The sequence below is a fragment of the Myiozetetes cayanensis genome, unplaced genomic scaffold, assembly GCF_022539395.1.
Source record: "Myiozetetes cayanensis isolate MyiCay16 unplaced genomic scaffold, myiCay2020 scf3, whole genome shotgun sequence".
Classification (NCBI taxonomy): domain Eukaryota; kingdom Metazoa; phylum Chordata; class Aves; order Passeriformes; family Tyrannidae; genus Myiozetetes; species Myiozetetes cayanensis.
In genome coordinates this window covers 60,477,663-60,497,761 of record NW_026087521.1, presented here as the reverse complement: position 1 = coordinate 60,497,761, position 20,099 = coordinate 60,477,663, and the positions used below count along the sequence as shown (strand labels likewise).

At 46.8% G+C, this 20,099-nt stretch overlaps 1 protein-coding gene across 3 annotated transcripts in view; it reads left to right on the top strand.

The window, feature by feature from the left end:
* Positions 1-5,974: 5,974 nt before the first annotated feature.
* WASHC1 (WASH complex subunit 1) overlaps positions 5,975-20,099 on the top strand; it is a 47,205-nt gene continuing 33,080 nt past the window's right edge. The window contains exons 1-2 of one of the 3 annotated variants that reach the window (XM_050323416.1): positions 5,975-6,012; positions 17,793-17,946. In XM_050323416.1, the coding sequence (XP_050179373.1) occupies positions 17,798-17,946 (149 nt within the window). In that variant the 5' untranslated portion in view covers positions 5,975-6,012; positions 17,793-17,797. Of the gene's footprint in view, positions 6,013-6,098; positions 6,314-17,767; positions 17,947-20,099 lie in introns of those variants that run through there. The other 2 variants (XM_050323415.1, XM_050323414.1) reach the window with 2 other exon arrangements.

Here is a 20,099-nt window from a genome sequence, read left to right as displayed (position 1 = left end):
TTGTCTTAATGACTGTGTGGGAAGAAGGACCTCCATCTAAATCTTCCTGTGCCTGGGCAGCAGTGGGTAGTAGTGCTGCTCTGGTTAGAAGAGAAAAAATATTGTGTGTGATTTTGGTTTTGTTGGCTGTAACTTGCCAGTGCAAAGCAGCACAAGAGAGAGCAGCCCTTGCTAAACTAAAAGGATCCTGACATCAGGACCACCAAAATGAGACAGTGAAAGTTTATGAAATGTATCCAGTAAACATTGTTCGGGAGAGAGAAGAAATTGTGTCCATTATTCCACTGGCATGGATTGCACTATACTGTCCAGTATTCCACTGGCTGGGAATGGTGTCGTTTGGTATTGATACCTTGGAGTTTTGATGTTTTAATTTTTTTATTTTTGTAGACCTTAGAAGTAGTTATGTAGTAAATGTAGATTTTAGAGTAGCAGCATATTATCCCTTTACCCTTAACACACCAGCTCAAACCCCTGTTACCCATTCCCCTATCAATTCCCTAAATTCCATAGCCTGTTTCAGAATTGTAGAAGAACACCCTAACCCTACGGAACAAGATATAGCCATAGACCCAACAACCTTCAGGCCTAGAATTCTGGAAGGCCTCCAAGGACATTACGTGCTCTGAGAAAGATGAAGATGAAGAAGAGGGGGTCCCGAAACGCCCCCAGACCCAATTCCCAAGAGGCGTGGCGGGGGCAGAACCTGGGTGGTAACAGGACGGGGATTGGGCAAAAATCATTATAAAAACTGTGGACATCTGTATTTCGGGAGCGCGCGCGCGCGCGCGCTGGGGGTATTCCAGAAAGCCTGGGGGCTCATTAAAACTTTTGTATCCTTATCTTATCTCCTACCTAATTTGGCTTGGAATCTTTTTTTCCCCACAGCCATTTAGGCAACAGTTTGGTGGCCCGTACGGGGAATCGAGACCTGTGACTCCTCTGGATCGGTATTCCGTTTTGCAGGGATTTCTTTCCGGCCGGCATATCTTGAAGAATTCCTGCTCTGATCTTGGGGGGCCCAGCTTCTCGGAACCGCACGTGGAGGAGGTAAGATAAAGAACAAAACTCCTAGAGAATTTTAATTAGCAGCTGCGGGAAGGAGTTTCCCCAGGGCTAGGGAATACGGTGAGGCTGGGAAGGGAAACTTGGACTTGGGCCCAAAGTCAGTGTTTTCCCAGTCTGTTGGCAAAGGGATTTTTGCCGGAGTGGGCAGTGGAACTGCCCGGAAAGTTTAAGTTAGGGCAGGCAGGAGGATTTCGGGTTTCTTGTTGGCCAGGTGCGGCCGGAGAGGGGGGGACGCCTCCCGCTTGAAACTCTGTGTTTCTGCCTGAACCTGGTAGTGTCTGGATTAGACACAAGGTCTGCGGTGTGTGTGTGGCTGTGAGTTCTAGGTTAGATTTGTCGTTTTCCTCGTGTGTTGTTTGTTAACATGGGATGTACACAAGCTAAAGAGGAAATTCCAGAGGGAACCCCTCTTGCTTTGGTTTTACGGTATTGGGATGATTTAACTGGCCCTGAGACATCTTTAAAAAGGCGGGAGGTAGTTAGACTCTCTATGGATGTTTGGCCCTATACCGGGAAAATTAGAGGAATAACCTGGCCGAAATTTGGCTCTTTTGAGGCAAATACAGTGTTTCATCTTATGACAATCCTTCATAAGGAGGAAATGTGGTCAGAATTGCATTATGCAGAATTATTCTATCTTTTCTTAACCCGTCCAAAATTGAGAAAGGTATATAAAAAGGACAAAGTTAAAATAGAAGCAGAACACACAGAAATGGTATTAGAGGAGAAAAAGAAAAAGAAAAATCGTGCTAAGCATGATCCTGAGGAGGAAACTAATCTTGAAAGCCCTGGAGATGAAAATCTGGACCTTTTAATTCCCCCAAATATGAGAATAGGAAGCGCACCCCCCCCTTTGGCTCAGGCTGCGGGCGCAGCAGGCGTAAGTCCATCAGGAGCGGGGGTAGCACCTGGGGCGGGTCCTGCCAGCTCGGCAGGGACGGCTGGATCTGCGGTGCCGTGTCCAGTTGCTTCGGGGGCCTCGGGGGCAACGGTGGGACAAGCTGGGACTGCTCCGGGAGAAGCGGGGGTCCTGGGAACTGCTGTTGGTGCTCCGGGACCCGCGGGGCTGGGGCCGGCTGCTCCGGCCGGCACGGGAGCGGCAGGAGCCCGGGCAGCCTCTGCCCCGGCTGTGCCGGGAATTCTAGCACCGGCCAGACCGGCGGTAGCCCCTCCCAGAGCTGCGGAACCAGCCCCTGTCGAGGCCGCAGGGCCGGTCCTGTCTGAAGCTGCGAGCTCCCTGGGTGTCGGTGATCGGGGAGCGATGGTCCCTCCCGAGGCTGTGGGGCTGATCCCGTCTGGAGCTGCGGGCTCTGCCAGTGTCGGGGTGGGGCGATAGCCTCCCCCTGGACTGCGGGGCCGTTCCTGGCCGGGGCTGCAGGCCCTTTTGGTTACGGGGGGGCGGTAGCGCCTCCCTGGGCTGTGGGGCCAGTCCTGGCTGGAGCCGCGGGCTCTGCCGGTAGCGGCGCGGGGGCGGCGGTCCCCGCCAGGGCCGCTACAGACAGCGCGGGCTCAGTTGCTGTGGGAACAGAAGGCTCAGACCTCAAGGCTGCGGGAGGAGGAGCGGGGGCAGTGTCTGCAGCCGGGGTCCCTGCCCCGGTTGACACGGGACCCTCCAGCTCTGCCATGAGGGGCGGGGACGAACCTGCCCCCATCCCTTCGGCACCACCCTATCCTACGGGGAAAGGGAGGGACCAAGGTTTAGAATTACAGCATCGGAAGAGGAGCAGATTAAAGTTTACTGATACAGGCACAAAAGTTTCTAATGATATGTTCTTAATTAAATTCTGTAAAGGGGGGAGAATAAAAGTTATCATCCCTAACACTAAATATATCGAGGTAGCTACCTTTTTCATACAGGAGAACCACGGAGAGATCCCTGCAGAGGTTGAGAATACTGTAACCCCTTTAATGTGGACTAACAAATATCCTGGGAAGTCCAAGCGAGCAGAACCCGTAAGCATCACGCTCAAGCCAGAAACAACACCGGCTCTACTTTACCTTTCCAAGTCCTACTGACTTCCCTCACTGCCGTCAAAGTTACCGACAAAGGACCCTAGTTTCATTACTCCAGAGTGAAGAAAGTTTCAGTTCCTGGAACTATCAGCAAATCAGAACCCAACTCAGACGAAGAGGATGTGGCATAGACTGTTTCTGCTGTACATACTATTTGTACAGTCGGTAACTATGAATTAAGTTTGGAGCCTAATTTACATTTGGTTTAGTAAAATGCACTTAATATTCTTTGTGAAAGTGAGTGCTAAATTTGCACTATGAATTTGGCTGCAATTCAGAACCAAACCAAAATTCTACATCAGGTATCTCTGGACAATGTCTCATTGGGTTTGGGAGACACTCTCCACAAACTTACTTCATGGTTACCGAACTGGACCTGGATTAAACAACTGTTTCTATTGGTAATATACATAGTTAGTGTTTGTGTAATAGCTTATTGCATGAACCAATGTTGTAGATGTTGCTCATCTTTTTGGAAAGTGATTAGAAGTAAGTAGTAGAGATTGGACAAAATTTTTGAGTTTTGTCCAGTCTCTAAAGGGGGGACTGATACCTTGGAGTTTTGATGTTTTAATTTTTTTATTTTTGTAGACCTTAGAAGTAGTTATGTAGTAAATGTAGATTTTAGAGTAGCAGCATATTATCCCTTTACCCTTAACACACCAGCTCAAACCCCTGTTACCCATTCCCATATCAATTCCCTAAATTCCATAGCCTGTTTAGTCTCTTTTTCAAGGTAGAATTGTAGAAGAACACCCTAACCCTACGGAACAAGATATAGCCATAGACCCAACAACCTTCAGGCCTAGAATTCTGGAAGGCCTCCAAGGACATTACGTGCTCTGAGAAAGATGAAGATGAAGAAGAGGGGGTCCCGAAACGCCCCCAGACCCAATTCCCAAGAGGCGTGGCGGGGGCAGAACCTGGGTGGTAACAGAACGGGGATTGGGCAAAAATCATTATAAAAACTGTGGACATCTGTATTTCGGGAGCGCGCGCGCGCGCGCTGGGGGTATTCCAGAAAGCCTGGGGGCTCATTAAAACTTTTGTATCCTTATCTTATCTCCTACCTAATTTGGCTTAGAATCTTTTTTTCCCCACAGCCATTTAGGCAACAGTATCCACCAGCCAGCTGAGGGGGCTGAGACACGCAGCTGGATGGAGACTGCTGGCTCTGCAGTTGAATTAGACACTGTGTTAAGCAGCTGCTCTCCTGATTTGCCTCCAGACTCTTTCAGTGCTGTTGTTCACACCTATTTGTGCCTGGTTAGATAGGTCTTGTCTGCACAGAAGTTTGATATATGACAACATTACAGAGGACTTTGCCACGATTTACAGCCTCTCCCTGGTGCTTTGTCCAGTCCACTGCTACCCTGCTATTGCCTCTCACATAGGACTTGCAGCATCCCTGCTGCTCTGCCCACCCAGCCTGAGATTCAGTTCTTCCCTTTTTCTCTCCGTGTTAGCTCTCTTTTTGTCCTTTAATGATGGATTTTGCAAACCTGCTGGCTCCTCTTCCTCGGGGGGACATGTGCCACCTCTTGCTTCCTCTTAAATGTCATAAACGCTTTGAATTGGATTTTACCCAAGCAGAAAAAAAAAAGCATTTGGAGGGCTTTCCGTCAGCAGTATATAAATAAAAACGGATCAGAATAGACTGGATTGTTGCTTCTTACATCCGCTTCCCCATTTTGTTTTTGACAGGTCCTGACACCCACACACACACACAGGCTGCTTGCTCAGACTCGGCTAGATCTGCTTATCTGTCTGTTTTGAGTTTTTGGCAGGCTTTTCCACTCTTACCCTGGTCCTTAGCGCTCACTTCGTGCTCTCCATATTCATGGGTCGTACCAGGCCGATCATTAAAGCACCGCAGGGCAAACCCTGCACCCTCCTGCGGGCTCTGAATCGGGGGAGCTGCTGCTGCTGCTGCCTCCTGATCTCCTTTGCGTCTCCACCGGGCCCAACATCCCCCCCCCTTCAGTCCCTGCTTCCCACTGCAAAGGAGGGGAACCGAGCAAACAATCTGCAACAGGTAATTTATGTAACGAATTTACCCTTTTCCCCTGAGCTGAATATGCATGAGTGGGTCCTGATGTGTTCAAGTGCATCCACTGTTCGAAGAGGCTTGCCTCATTTTCTCCCCCTGTGCGCTGCTTTTAATGCTACATATCAATCACGAGTGTTCCCTGGTGCACCCAAAAGCTGGTATTTGCTATTCAAATAGTGTTGAATTGTACCTGTTCACTTAAGTTTTGAGAAATTGTTTCTGATCCTGGAGCGGATGGGTATGCAAATACCTCTGTCACGCGTAGCACATGCTCCTTTAAAATGTGGGGTGTGTGTTTACAGACGCTGCGCTCTTGGTAATTCACTTTTCGAGAGCTTTTGTGCCGGGAGATCCCGGCTGCTTGAAAGAGGAGCGTGAAAAGCAACGCAAGACGGAACCAGCAGAGCGCACTTAAAAAATTCCCCGTTTGGGAAGTCAAGTTTTTAAATGGCTCGACTCCATAAACGCGAGCACCGGAGAGAAAATGAGTCAAGAGTCCCCCTCTGGCTCGCTGTGCTGTGCCAGGAACGGGGAAGCGCAAAATGCAGGAACGGGGCTGAACGTGGCAACGACAAAGCGGTGACGGGATAGGAGGGCACAGCGCGAAGCTGAGCCGGGGGAGGCCCGGGCTGGGCATCGCACAGAGGGCGAGCAGAGGCGCCGGGGCTCCAGGAGCGTCTGGGCGCTGCTCCGAGGCCCGCGGTGCCGATCCCTGCGTGTCCCTCGCACGTTCGGGACATTCATTCCCGCGCTCATTCCCGCCCTCATTCCCGGATTCCCTCCCGCGCTGTGACCGCGGCCCGCCCGGGCCGGGCGGAAGTGACGCGCGCGGCTGAGGGCGGAAGCGGCGCGGGGCGCGGGGCGTGGCCGGCGCGCGGCAGGTGAGGGGCAGCGCGGGGCAGCGCGGGGAGGGCGCGCGCGGGGTGGGCGGAGCCGCGCCCTGCGCCCCTCAGAGCCCCGGGCCGGGGGGACACGGCGGGACAGCGGGACACGGCGGGACACGGCGGGACAGAGCCCTCCGGAGAGCACCCCCGGCTCCCGTGGGGACAGCCCCCCCCCACCCCGCCGGGGCAGCGGCCTGTCCCGTGTGGGGGCCGCCGGCGCTGCCCGGCGGGAACCCCGGGAGCCCTGGGGAAGGCGAGCTTGGTGGTGTGGAATGAGAGCCACGCAGCGCCTGTTCGGGTAGGACGGCAGGGCTGGGAAGGGGTTTGTTGCGGTTTTCTTATCCCCGGGGTGCATTAGGAACAGCATTGCCAGCAGGCTGAGGCAATAATGTCCCAGTGCTCCTGTTTCCTGCCCCTCTGCCCAGCCCTGGTGAGGCCACGTCTGCAGTGCTGTGTCCAGGTCTGGGCTCCTCAGGACGAGAGAGACGTGGAGCTACTGGAGCAGGTCCATTGCAGGGCAGCAAAGATGATTGAGGGACCAGAGCATCGCTGTTAACGAGGAAAGGCTGACGGAACTGTGCCTGTTCAGGCTCAAGAAGAGCAGACTGAGGGGGGCCCTCCTCAGTGTTTGTCAGTATCTGAAGGAGTGCCAGGAGGACAGAGCCAGGCACTGCTTGGTGATGCCGAGCAGTAGAACAAGAGGCAATGGCAGAAACTGATGCACAGGAAGTTCCACCTGAACAGGAGGAAGAACTTTACTGTGCAGTGACGGTGCACTGGAACAGATTGCCCAGAGAGGTTGTGGAGTCTCTCTCACTGGATAATCCAGAACCATCTGGACACAGTCCTGTGCCATGTGCTCTGGGATGGCCCTGCCTGAGCAGCGAGGTTGGAGCAGATGACCCCACTGTGGTCCCTTCCAGCCTGACCCATTCTGTGATTCTTACACTGTGCTTTGATGCTGAGCATCGAAGATTGGGAAACCTGCCAGGCATGCGTGGAGCATGAAAACCTTGAGCTGGCAGGGACACGCAGGGCTCTTGGGCTCCACAGAGCGCTCTGGGGAACGGTCAGGGCCATGCCTTTTCTCCATGTAGATCAGGTACCTTGTAGGAGTGGACAGGAGATGCTGCAGCCTCATTGTCAGTGAACCCCAAGTGAACCCCAATGCTGTTGTGATAATTACATTTATTGTATTAATCTTTTTCTATGTTAAAAATAAAGAATGAGTTGGCCAACAGTAAAAGGACCACAGGGCTGCTAGACCTTGCTGTACACATGAAGAAAGGCTGCTGACGGACACAGGGAACATTTTTGATCCACATCCAGCAGTGATGGTCATTGTTAGTATCTGTTTTTAGTCTAGTGTCTATTTTAGTAATCAGTGGAAGTCCTGTGATAAGCTTCCCCCCCCCCTTTTGTTGTGTTTGTTTTTGTTTGTTTTGTTGTTGTTTTTTCCTGTTGTTTCCTTATTTAATGTTGTGGTTCAGGTGTTGAGTGGTTGAACAGCACCTGGATTTTCCCAAAGGCCTCTTTCCGAAGAGGAGGCTAATTCTTGACTCTGCTCACTTCTGCAGCGCAGCTTCCAACAAGGCGTGTGGGATAATGCCAACTGTGGTTGCAGCATTTCACGTGACTCAGGCAAATGTCAGCCGGGGCTTTGCCTGAGCTGACCTATTCATTTCCTTTGGGCTGTGTGGCGGCTGTTGCTGGCAGTGATTTCCAGGCTGAGCTGAGCTGACCTGTCCTGGGGTAGATGAGGGAGAAGCTGAAACTGCCCCTCTTTCTTGCCAGTTCTCTCAAATGTGGAGCCTTCCCTGAGCGGTGAGAGGAAGCGGAGCGGATAGTGCTGCTCCTGCCAGAGGCAAGGGCTGGAAGCAGAGTGACTTTGGCACGTCCTTTAGAGGCTTTCTGCTTGGCAGTTTGCTGGGGAATCAGACAGTCAACTTAGCAAGTCCCTTGCTTAGACTTTGTTTTAGGAAGGTTGCCTGATAAGTTCTCCTGATATTTCATTATGTTTGTCTTGTCTGAGTAGTAAAGCTGGGATGTAGAGGCTGCCTGATACACCTCTGTATTTCTGGGATGTTTTGGGGGTTGGGGGGGGCAGAGGGAATAGCCACATCTCCAGAGCCCTGAGGCAGAAAAATGCCTGAGGCACTTCCAGAGCAGCACAGGCTGCTTGACTTAGCATCAGCCCTTCTTCTATCACTCTGGATATTTTAACTGAGTTTTAAGTCTTCATTCCTTCAGATAAAAAGTGCTGTTCTCTTCTTTCAACTCAGGAGTTAATTGGCCAGAAAACTGAAAGCAGATAATTTCTGGGAACTGCTTTGCAGTCTGGCTTCTGGGTTCTGGTAATACCAATCGCTGCAGGCTCAGCCTGGGCAGTGAAACAGAAAGATAGAAATTGAGGGCTGGGGAGAAATAATCCTGAAAACAAGGCAGATTTCTTTTTTTATAACATTCATTAGATTAAAGGTAATGTGCAGAGGAAGAAGAGGATTATGTCTGAAACTGTTATGTTTCCCATGGATGTGGTGTAGGAGCTTGAAGGGAATAATTTTTATCACGCAAAAAAGCAATTTCTGTAGCTAATCAGCTCTGCTCAGACCCCTTCACAAGGTAACCTTTACCAGATAGTCCATCCAAGTGTCATTTTTTTGACCCAGCTTTTCATCAGCTCCTGTCATCCAGGCCACGGTGTAGGGATATTCCTCCCAGTGAATGTGAACAGGCTTGAAGACATTCCTTATATAATAAGTTTCCTTCCTGTCTTCTTCCAGAAGTGCAAACATTCCTTTTTGCTTTTGAATGCCTAAAACGGGCAGGAACTGCTTTGGTTACCAGTTTGATTTGGTTGTTTCCTTCATTAAAGGGTTCATTGTAACACTGTGTGTGGGGTCTGGGGGCTGTAAAACTCCAGAACTTTGGAGCAAAGGGTTCTGAAGCTGGAGGTGGAAAACAGGACATTGCGAGTTAGGGTTCATGGCAGAGAGATGTGGCAGTGGTTATATCTGCAGCTAAGGTCCCTCTGCAGGAGGCTGAAATTAGAGGAAAAAATTAACTTTGTTTGTTTGTTTGTTTGTTTAGAAGTGTTGTGTTTTTGGAAATAAGTATTTCTTGCTGCAGTCTCTTAGCAAGAATGAGAAGCTCCGAATGTTCTGCAGGAGGCTCTGCAGCAGCGTTCCAGCTACCCTGTGTTTGGAACTCCAGTGTTTAAGAGAACTTATTGCAGGGAAACGACCCTCCAGGGGACTTTTGGCATAACCAGTGGCTCCTGTGTACTTCAGGCATACATAACCAAAGTGGCCCGTTTAGGAAATCGAGGGAAGAGCTCTGTCTGGATGTTTGGGATGGGATTCTCAGCTTTGCTTTTTGTGTCTGTATTGTAGCTGTAGCTTGGCTATTTGTTTAGTCTTCTTTTATAATAAATAGTGAGAGGAAGGGAAGGCAGGCATTTAGCAGAGTGTTTGTGGTCAGTGGTAGATGGCTTAGAATCAGATCAATTGTTCATTAGAGCATCTGATTGTCTCCATTAGTGGTGAGAGCCAAAGGTGACAGTAGCAGAGGGGATTATCTGATTAACTTTAGATATAAACATCTGTCCATCAAAATGAGCTTTATGTATCCAGCTGGAAGAAATAATTTTCAGCCTGTGCTTAGAGGACAGGGCTTTCTCAGCAAGGTGATGCAGCTCAGTGCCTCGTGGCAGTGAGGGATGCTGCCTGTGCTTCACAAAGCAGAGCTCTGCCTTGAAAGGATTGTCCTGGGGACAGAAGTGCCTTAGAGGCAGTCTTAGCTTATGGAGCTGAGAGGATTGAAGTGCACTTCTAAATTCTTTTAAGTCTCTACCTTTCAGATTCTCTTAAAAATTTAATGTAATAGCATTCTATCTTCTGGAGAGTCAATATCATTTGATTATACTTGATCCATCTTTAAATGTCAGGTATTTTGCAGTTTGCCAGTGAGTTGCCACGTGCTATTGTAAAGCTGGGCTCTGAGATCTCAAATTTTGATTCTTTCTCTTAAGCCTAAGTGGAGTAGGAATTTGTATGTGACAAACCAGCAAATCTAAGTGGGTCTGAGGAGATTTTAGGGAAAGTGGGAGTCTCCATTTGAGAATGATCATAAAGTCTGTTGTGTTGGTTCAGGCCAACACTCACAAGATCCAAGAGGTAATGCTGCTTGTGGGAAGACATCCAGTTCATGTGCCTTTAGTTCCCTGTCCATAATGTCATTGCTTTAATGTCATATTGCTGGTAGATTTCATTTGCTTTTAGTAGCTGTGATAGCTGCTGTTTCTTTCAAAGCAAAGTGTCTGAGCCAAAGGTGTCAGCAGGCTCTGGATTCTTTAGAAGGGGCTGCCTTAAATACTATTTTCAGAAGTAGGTTATTGACAAGCCAATGCTTTTCCTTTGATAGCTCTGATAACTCAGGAGGGATCACATACAGATAATATTTTATTCCAGAAGCAGCAGGACAGGACAAAGGGTGTTTGTTGGTCTCTGACACAGCCTGTGGTCCAGGGAGACATGTTCCTCTCAGGCCCCTAGTTTACAGAAGCTCTTGTCAGTAAGCTACTCTTTTGTTGCAAAGCAGCCTGTTTATTGTGTTCCCTCTGCAACTTGAGGAATTAACTGGGGAAAAATAAAACTTTTGTGGTTTCAGATGCAAGCTTCATATCAGAGCCTCTCTTGCTGTTTCCAAAAGGGAGTATCTTCATTACCTTAATACTTTTTTCTAGTGCAGTGTTGGCAGTCAGTAGGCTGAGTGAAACACATACTTCAAATGGAGTGGACCTGGAGTACCTTTCATGCAGATCCCACGGTATGTTGGGTTGAACTAAGTGGCTGTCCATGGATGCAGCTAAGGAAAAGGCACCTGCACTGTAGCTGACATCATGGTGCAACAGGATGTTCTTGTGGTACCCAGATGTGTGAGGTTCTGCATATATGGTAAGTGCCAGTAATTCCACACTGTTTGGATATGGGGAAGCTATGGTGGTGTATCACTGGGCAGTTAGTGCAGCAGAAAAAGGTTTTTCTTTTCCTGTAGCTGCTACTGGGACAGCTAAGGTGAGATTGCTTTGGTGGTGGAATACTGTAAGGATAGGCTGAAAGTGTGAGGTTGAGTAAGTGTCTCTCTAAAGGTAGAGCAGAGGAGCAAGAAATGGCTTTTACAGCTATGGCTAAGTTGATGTTGTGATATAGATGTGGCCATAATGTGCTCTTGCTGCTGAGAGGGAGGGAGAGAGATGGCTCCTAAAGCTTTCCAGTTTCCTGCACCCGTTGCCAGTCTCTGTGTCTGGGGAACTCCAGCTCCTCAGTTTAATTCACTCACTGAAAGGGGGCAGGGAGGGACAGCTGGAATGGAGAGCACTCTTGCTCCAGAAATGGCACTGGGATTTGAGTGCCAGGCCCTCCAAAGATGGAGAAACCCCACTCTTCTTAGCTTTATCTAAAATAGCTACTAGAGGTCTTGAGACTCAAAGCAGTAATGTCTATAGTGGAGTTTGAGGCTGCTCCTATAAGACACTTCTAGTAACATGAGCACCCTGGTGGAGTACAGCCTGCTATGGGGCCTAATTATGGTCTTATTAATGCTTTCTTTCATCACTGCCTTCCAGCCTTCAGATGGTGATTAGACCTATTTATAGGGGCAGAGTTCCTTAATATTCATCACAGTGTACTTCTTGCCAATCAAATCAGTAGCATCTGCATCTTTGATTGCTGCTTAATAACACTGTAGAACATGGTTAATTAAAAAATATAAATAGACTTTTCATCCTCTTAACTTATCAAAGTGCTTCTCTCCTCCCTCTGCCTTGCTTCCCTGAAAAAAACCTGAAGTTGGCTTAGTACAGGGACTGTGGTGAACCTCTCATCTCACTGCTGGAAATACCAGTTACCTCCTGTATGCTCTGCTGGAGGACTGAATTTCAACCCCTCCAGTGAATGTCAACACAGGGCAGAGCCATCGTTGGCTGCACAATAAAATAGGACTTATGTCCAGGCTCTTTAGCTACATTTACAGCCAGAGCATGAGCAACTTCTGGCTTTTGTTCGAGTTGTGTCTACATCTGTAAAAGTGTGCGTGCACACACTGCCTTGTCCCGTCCCTTAACGGGAGGAGCATGTGCAATGACATGTTTTGCTTTTCTGTGATTTCAAGTCTCTTCTTTAAAGATGGTTCTCGGGCTTTGCAGCTGGTAAACTCACAGGAGTGTGTTTTATTTGTGGAGGGCAAGCTGATATAATTACCTTTTTTTATTATTATTCTTTCCTTGGAGGATTTGATTCTGATATTTTTCTGGGATAGCCTCTAGGCAAGCCTTTAGCGTAGCCAAGGAATGACTTGAATACACCAGCAGATTTGACCATGACATTTTGTGGGAAACCCATGCAGAAAGTAGAGAATGAGGATGATGTGGTAGTCTATTAAGTGCAGTACTACAGAGTGCCATAGTTAAAGTGCACAGCAGTAGAACTTTGGGATGTGACATACAACAGACACGGTAGCAACTGAGAGTCTTTGGAGCTCTAAAAGCTACTGTCGGGTATTGTGAGCAGTGAGCTGATGTAGTACACTGGACTGGAGTGAGGATAACAAGAGGTCTGTTATTATCAGCCAGCATAGGAAAACATCTGTCCAAGTGAAAGTGGTAGGAAGTGTTATGTGTAAGAAGTTACGGTCAGTGAGGAATTCGGGATGACTTCTCACTTTCCTTTATCAGAGGAGGCAGCGTTTTCTGATAAGCTATGCCCAAAGCCTGTCTCGACTGCATCGTTTGAGTGTGTTTAACCTTAACCAGCAGCTCACTTGTGTCGTGGTCTGTTCCCGCTGAGGAACCGTACTGGTGGCAGTGGTGTAGTGGTACGTGGTTGAGGGCTCTGCAGACTTGTGTTTTATTGCATGTTGCTGGGCTCTCTGTCCTTTCAGGTGTCTACAAGGCACTGATCTTTTATTAGGATCCTACGAAGGAGAGTCACAGAGCTAGAGACAGCCTGACACTTCTCTTTGGAGATGTTACTGCCTGTGGGAATTAAAGGCATCTAGTTCATGCTGCCTTTCCAGTGCAGGGACAGAAGCAGCAGCAAGTAATTGCTAAAGCAGCCTTTGTAGCTTTGAAGAATACACACTGATTTTGTTTTCAAAGTATTTAATCCCTCTTCTCCCCTGAGCTCTCTCTTTTTAGTCTCTTGAAGCACGTTAAGAAAGCAGGTATTGTTGATGGCTTGCCTTATTCTCCCTTTATTTTCATAACAAAGTACACATCTGGTAAGTGCTTGTACATAGATTTACAGCTTGCCTGTGTTGAGGGCAGCCAAACTGTTTTCTTAATATTGCCTTTGTTTATGTTCCTTTGAAAAAGTAAGGTATTTTAAGGTTGTGTGTGGGGTTTTTTTTTGTTTGTAGATAATCGTCTCAGTGGTTGATCTTCCATAGTGAGGTATTTTCTAAAGAACTTTTGGGAAATGTTGCTTCTTTTACAGGCTCTCTTTGCTCTGTGAGAAGTTCTCTTGGGCTTAGCCTTAATATAAGAAGTTTTATTCTCAGATCCAGGGAGAGGTAACCCAAGAGGTGAGCAAAATAGGTGGAATATTACTCTACATATCTAGAGCAGTGAATTGTGTACTTCGTTTTCCAGGTTCAGAGCTACAAATCCCTACACAGCCATCAGAGTATTGTATTTGGCTGGGATGATTCAGCAGTAACACCAGTTGTTGGTTCCAGGTGCCTGAAAACCCTGGAGTGCTCAGCCTTTATCTATCCTGGTTTAAAGTCTTTTGGAAAGGCAAGACAGTCTGGTGGAGGCTGATTTTGCATTTCCCACTGCTGTTGTTTTGCTCAGCGTGAGTGTTGGAATCGAGAGGGAAGGAGCAGCTTTGAGAGGCACCAGCCCTGATAAGCTTTGCACCAGTTTGCCTAAGGTGAAAGGATAGACAGCTTAAAGGCAGAAGTGCAAACCTGAGCAGTTGGTAGCTCTAGTCAGAGCTTCCAAATCAGGATATAGCACTTGGAAGCAGGTGGTGCAGTGAGAAAACAACCTTTTTCTCTTTGTTTGCACTTTAATAAGGTAAATGAGGTTATTATATAACACCAGAGCACATTTGTCTTGATCATGGAAGTTGACATAGAAAAAATAATTGAATAGAGAGAGGATGGAGCCCCCAGATGCTGCAGCTTTTTTCCAGAGCCTCTTTGATCACCAAAAAAAAAAGCTCTGTACTGCTGTTTCTTCTGACCCATAGGTGGTCACACAACTAATGATTAAATCTCTTGGGTGATCTGACATCTGCTCTTGTGAATCATACTCGCTTTGGGCACATGTGCATCTCTCGCTGTAGCATCTGAGTATTTCATGTCAGCTGCCATAATTCCAGCATTCTGGACTTCCTGTTGAAACATGCCAGGTCCCTCTGTCAGACTCTGGAGCAATACTGGAACCAGTTTGTTGCTTTGCTGGAAGTCCCTTCCATATGTAAGATATGATCAGTTTGTTTGCATCCTTGCTGTGTATGTTACATGAAGGCTTGGACACTGGACAGGGCGGGAGAGTTGAGATATATCTAATATGCGGCACTTTTTTAAATTTTTTTTTTATATAGTGTCTTAATTCTGATAATGGAGCATGACAAGGAAGTGTGCTGCTTCCTCCTCAGTGCACTGAAGGTTGAGGTAAAGGAAGAGTCAGTCTTGCTGAGTGACATTCAGTCTTTGATTTCCTTCCTGACTTTAGTTGGGAATATTTTGAATTTTCCCTGTTAAAATCCTCCTTGTTCCTGCAGTCTCTTTCTGTTACAGAAAGCAATTCCACTTTTATTCTAAGCATATGGTCAGGTCCCTACTCAAAGTGTTTGTAAAACTGTCTTGTTTCTCCAGTTTGGTCCTAAGAGGTAATAAATAGCAGCTGTAGCGTGGAATTTTGCCTGAGTTTAGTCATTCAGGTGTTGCTGTTTTTCCTCTTCTTGCTATAAATCTCCAACTTGTTTCCTTGCACAGAAAGAATTATCTCTTGTATCTGTCTCTGACAGCAGTTCCCAAAGAGTCTACCACATTTCTCCAATGTGGTTTTTTTTTAGGAAAGGTGAGAATCTGGAGCTCAGCCGAGAGGCTGCGTTAAGAACCTGTGAAGCTGAAGTTTACTGTCAGATGAACTCTGACAGTGTGAGCAGGAGCACACAGGGATTTTCCTGTTTTGCCCACTGCTGTGTGCTCCTCTCTTTACAGGGGAGCAGTGGGACCTGGAGGACAGTCTGTAGCTTCTGACTGCAGGGAAAAAACAGTTTGGTAGTACCTATGGATGTGCTGCTGCCAAGTGTGAGCATCTGTCAGTCAGCAGCTGAACTGAGCTTGGCTTTAGAAAGGTCACTGGGAGAATTAGGGTTGGTGAGAGTCAGAGATCATGTATAATCTCATCTGGCCTCAAGAGGTGAAAGGCTTGGCCTTCTCAGGATTACCATTACACAGGGATGGTTTTGATAATGAAGCAAGTTTTAGAAGTCCCCTTTTTGCCCCTGCTTCCCACGCTGCTTCACGACTGGGCAATTACAGCTGTTTATCCGGCTGCAGTAAATTGGGTCATTGAACTGATCCGAGCTAAAAATAGGCATCCCCAACATGAGCAGCATTGATGCAACAGAAGAGTTGTGACCAGTGGCAGGGAGGATCATAAACTCATTTTGCTGCTGGAGCCAGAGTCACTCATCACCATGTGCTCGCTGTGTTATCTGCTCGCTTTGTTCCGCCTTGACAGTCAAATAGGAGATTCGAAAGGAAGAGGATTCGAGCTTGATTGTGGTCAGCAGATCAAAAAATGCCATCTCAAAATTAGCTGTACTCCTCTCTGATTAACTTGTATGCTTTACAGCTCTAAATAATAATTTCCTGTCTGCTGAGTAGGCTCAGTCAAGAAGACTAATCAGTGTGCAAACATTGCCGCTAAAGAGTGCGGATACAGAGTCTGGCTGCCAATGATGCATGAAATGGAACAGAATAGGTCTAGGCTTCCTGCAGCAGAGCCAGCTCTTCTGATGGCTAGGCTTGGTTTTGCAGATTTAACTGCAAAAAGCTACTAGGTGTCCTTAAATCTCATGTGATTCATTATTAAACACTCAAAACAACCCAAAAACCACTGCATCCCAAAAAAACCCACCCTTAAAATAACAGCTGCATCACGTTTACAGAAAGTCATTCCTTACTCTGCTGTGGTAGGATCAGGAAGGACAAATTTGGAGAGGATGGATGGTGTTTCTTGAAAGTACAGGAATGGCTGCAGGCAAGTCTGATTGGTTCTCTTTTCATTTTGTGAAGCAAGATAGAGGCTTTAAAGAATGCGTGAAGACTCCTCTAATTTTCACATACTAAACTGATGTTTTATGTTGCAACTATCTCTTTGGGTTCCTGTTCTGTGAACTTCTCCAGTATGGGCTGTGTTTCTGTGTTGTTCTCAGTCTGTCCTAGTATACAGCCAGGAATACAGGTTGCACACAGCAGTACTCTCTGGATTAGCTCCTGCAGAACTCCAGGTACCATGGAGGGAATGTGGTGTGTCCTGAGATATCCCTGTCTGTTTCTGATGCCTTGCTTTTTGATCCTTATTTGTTTTGCCTCTCCTCAGCTTAAGGAATATTTTCTTATACCGATGTACAGCACTCTGTGTGATGAAACCTTGTAATGAGCACCTGTAGACTGTGGAGGGTTTTACAGCCTGGATAAGAAAACACAGAAAAAACAAGTTTGAAGAGAGTTGTGTGGACCTAGCAGTAGAGTTTGGGTTAGAAAACTGTATGAATACTCTACTCTGTTCATTCTTTGGACTGTCCTAACAGTAATGTATTTGTGAGTTTGCAATTTCTAATGTGCTGAGAGAAACTGAGTTTTTTCTCTTTACTCTCCTCCATGTCCTGGGAAAGTTTTTGTCATTTTTTTGAATACAAATGTGGGAGGCAGATTTTTTGGGAGTTTCTGAGGGAGAGGTGAGCAAGGCTGTCAGGACAGAAACATGAGTGATACATAACCGTCTCTTGGCTGGCTGTAGAGCAGTGGCTTGGGCCCAGCTGCATCTGAGAGCACGTTTACTGCTCTGGTGCATGTGTTGCACACAACTGAAACGTGTCAGTGACCACTTAGGTTTTGTTATCTAAAAGGTTCCTAAAATAAGGAGGCTTCTTTTAAGATAGGTTCTAAGGTAAACTCCAGCCACCAGAAGCAGCAAACAGCTCCTGGGAGTCTCAGAAGGGAAGAACTCTCATTAGCCTACTGGGAGCAAGAGGGTGTGTGCACTTGCATGCCTTGCAATTTCATGGCTGCTCTTCCTGGAAGGAAGTGGTGGTTGTGTTTCATGGAGCAGAAGTGTAAGATGAAATACTGCACTTTGCCGAGACATATCCACAGGGAATATGAGAATGGGAGGAGAGGACAGCAGGTTCTGATGACTCTTATTGCCACCCTAAACTGACTTTGCTTTGAAGTGTGGTCTTTGTTTTCAGCACAGTACTAAGCAGAGATTTGTTAAGTAGCATGCAAAAAATAAAATTATGGTTCCCAAGAGGATTCAGATAAGCAAGAGATTTCCACCTCACTGTGGCTGTCTCGAATTTATTAAAAATCCAATATGTCAACCTTACTACCTTGTGCTGTTCTCCACAGCTCACCAATTCTGTTGCAAATGCTTTCCTAAAATAATTAGGGGAGCAGAAAGTGGAAGTCCCTGAATAAATGCTGTGATAAAATGGAAGTGTGATTAATAATGATCTGTTTGCTCTTTCCTTTAGGTACAATGGCTGCAGTAGCCCAGAAGCACTTTTTGGAGGGGCAGACATACTCAGTCCCGCTGATCCAACCCGATTTACGCAGGGAGGAGGCTGTTCAGCAGGTGGCAGATGCACTTCAGTACCTGCAAAAGGTGTCTGGTGATATATTCAACAGGTAAAGTGCTCCCAGAGGGGGTTAGGTGCCTTGAATTCAGCAATATGAAACAGTGCTGTGATAAGGTTGCAGCAGTGAAGGTTCATTGCAGTGGCAAGCAATGGAAGGTCAGAAAAGGGATAAAAACGGACCAGATGCACTTCAATAAAAGTTTATTGGATTCGGGTCTGTCAAAATGAGGCATAATGAAATGGCCAGAGCTTGTTGGTTATTAATTTTTTATTCAGTGGCAGAGTCCCACAAATTGCGTTATTGCTTCTGCTGCCGTTATCCTTTATTCCTTCTTGCTCGTGTTTTAAAGGACAGGCTTTGTTATTTAGAGTATCTTGAAGATGTGTCTTTTTGAGTCATTGTACTTGAAGCAGTGAAGTAGAAAATGTCTCTTTGTTCTGATCTCTGGGACTTACAAACTGTTCTCTTTAGGCTTCTGGTATTTTGCACTTTTTACGTGTCGGGAGGGCTGAGCACATGAGAGTATTCTTCTTGCCACTGTCTCATAATCCATCTAAACCCATTTCTTCAGGGGTTTGGCCCAGACTTGGCTCCTCTTGCATATGGTCATGTTTAGGGTTGGATCTATAAGACTGCCTGTATAGCAGATCAGAGAGATTCTTGTGTTTGCCTGCAAATGGTGGTGGATAGTTTGGTGCTTTTTTCCATCCAGTGCCATCTTTGATGTCTCAGTGCTCCAAGATGATGTCATATTGTTGGTATGGGAACAGATCAGCCTTTGTCTTCTCATTGCCTGATTAGCAAAAGAACTTGCTTTGTTTTCAGAGGGGATCACAAGTACCTAGTTTGATTTATCATTGTGTGAGCAGGACCATGACTTTCTGTCTTCTTTTGAGTTTTGGGGTTTTCTTAAGGGTAGAGTGAAGTTCTTCAGTTTTTGATAGCGATGTTTTGAAGGGCAGCCTCTGGGGAAAGAGCAGTCACTGGGGCTGAGCTCAGGTCACCGAGGGAAATAAAGGCTTTACGGTGGAATAGTCTTTGGGCAGAGACTTCTGGGCAAGGGCTGTGTGTGGGCTGGATTGGGCCGAGTACAAGGTGTCATTCTTTTGTGCATGTCACAGTATGGGAATCCTTCATGATAGGGGGCTGAGAGAAGGCTTTCTAGAGCTGCCAGAAACATGTGGAAAGCACCTCTCAAACTTGGAGCTGGTTGGCAGTGCTGTCCCTCTCTGTGGGGCAAATAAAGCTGTTGATAAGACAGGAGTGGCTGTTTCTCTGTCTCCTTTATTTCCTTTTTTTTCCTCGTGACTGCTTTGTAATGCAGTACCCTGTAATTTCCTCAGGGAGATGAGCCTGCTGTTTTGTATGCAAGTCACTCCTGAGATCCTAACAGTGACTGTGATGCTGTTCCCTCATCCTTTGGTGCAGTCATGACTTTTAATTACCAATTTTCTCCAACAACAGAGGAGGCTTCATTGGGTTCTTTGTTTGCTTTGCCTTTCCTCTGAGGTCTTGGCTCTCTGATAAAATTAATAGCGATTTACTAATTATGTAGGCATCTGATTAAGAGTTCCATGACCTTGGTTGTTCCATGTCAATCAAGGGACAAAGCTTTCAAGGTGAGAACTTTGCCACTTATTGAAGAGTGACCTTTTATCTTCCCTTTCCTGAGATAAGCTCTGTCTTCCATTTCCAGGAAGGGGCTACCTTATCTGGGGAAGCTGACTGTTCTGATCTGCATAACAGCAGCTTGCAGTGTTGGTGGAGAGGACACTTGCTCAGTGTGGCAGACTTGGCTGTGTGTGTCAAACTCATTACTTCAGTACTACAGAGATGCAGATGTTCTGGAGTTGTTTTGAGGGAACAGTTGGATTGGTACAGTGCTTTTGAGAGTGGCAAGGCAATCTGTTTGTTGAAGGTGGAGTGAAAGAGTCTCTTACTCTCTACGGAAAGAGGGATCTTTACATAAATGGATCTTTTTTTTTACATTTTAGCTGAATTAAGTTTCTGCTTTGAGTTGTTGCTGACATGACAGCTGAATATGAGTTCTTAAAATGAACATGTCAAGGGAACACGAGAAAGACACCTTTGCATTTGGAGAATTAGGAGAACAGATGAGGAGCTTTCCTCCTCTTCCCCATAGTTCAGAGAACCTGGGAAATACCCATGAGACAAGTCCTCACCAAGCTCTTCTTTCCTGT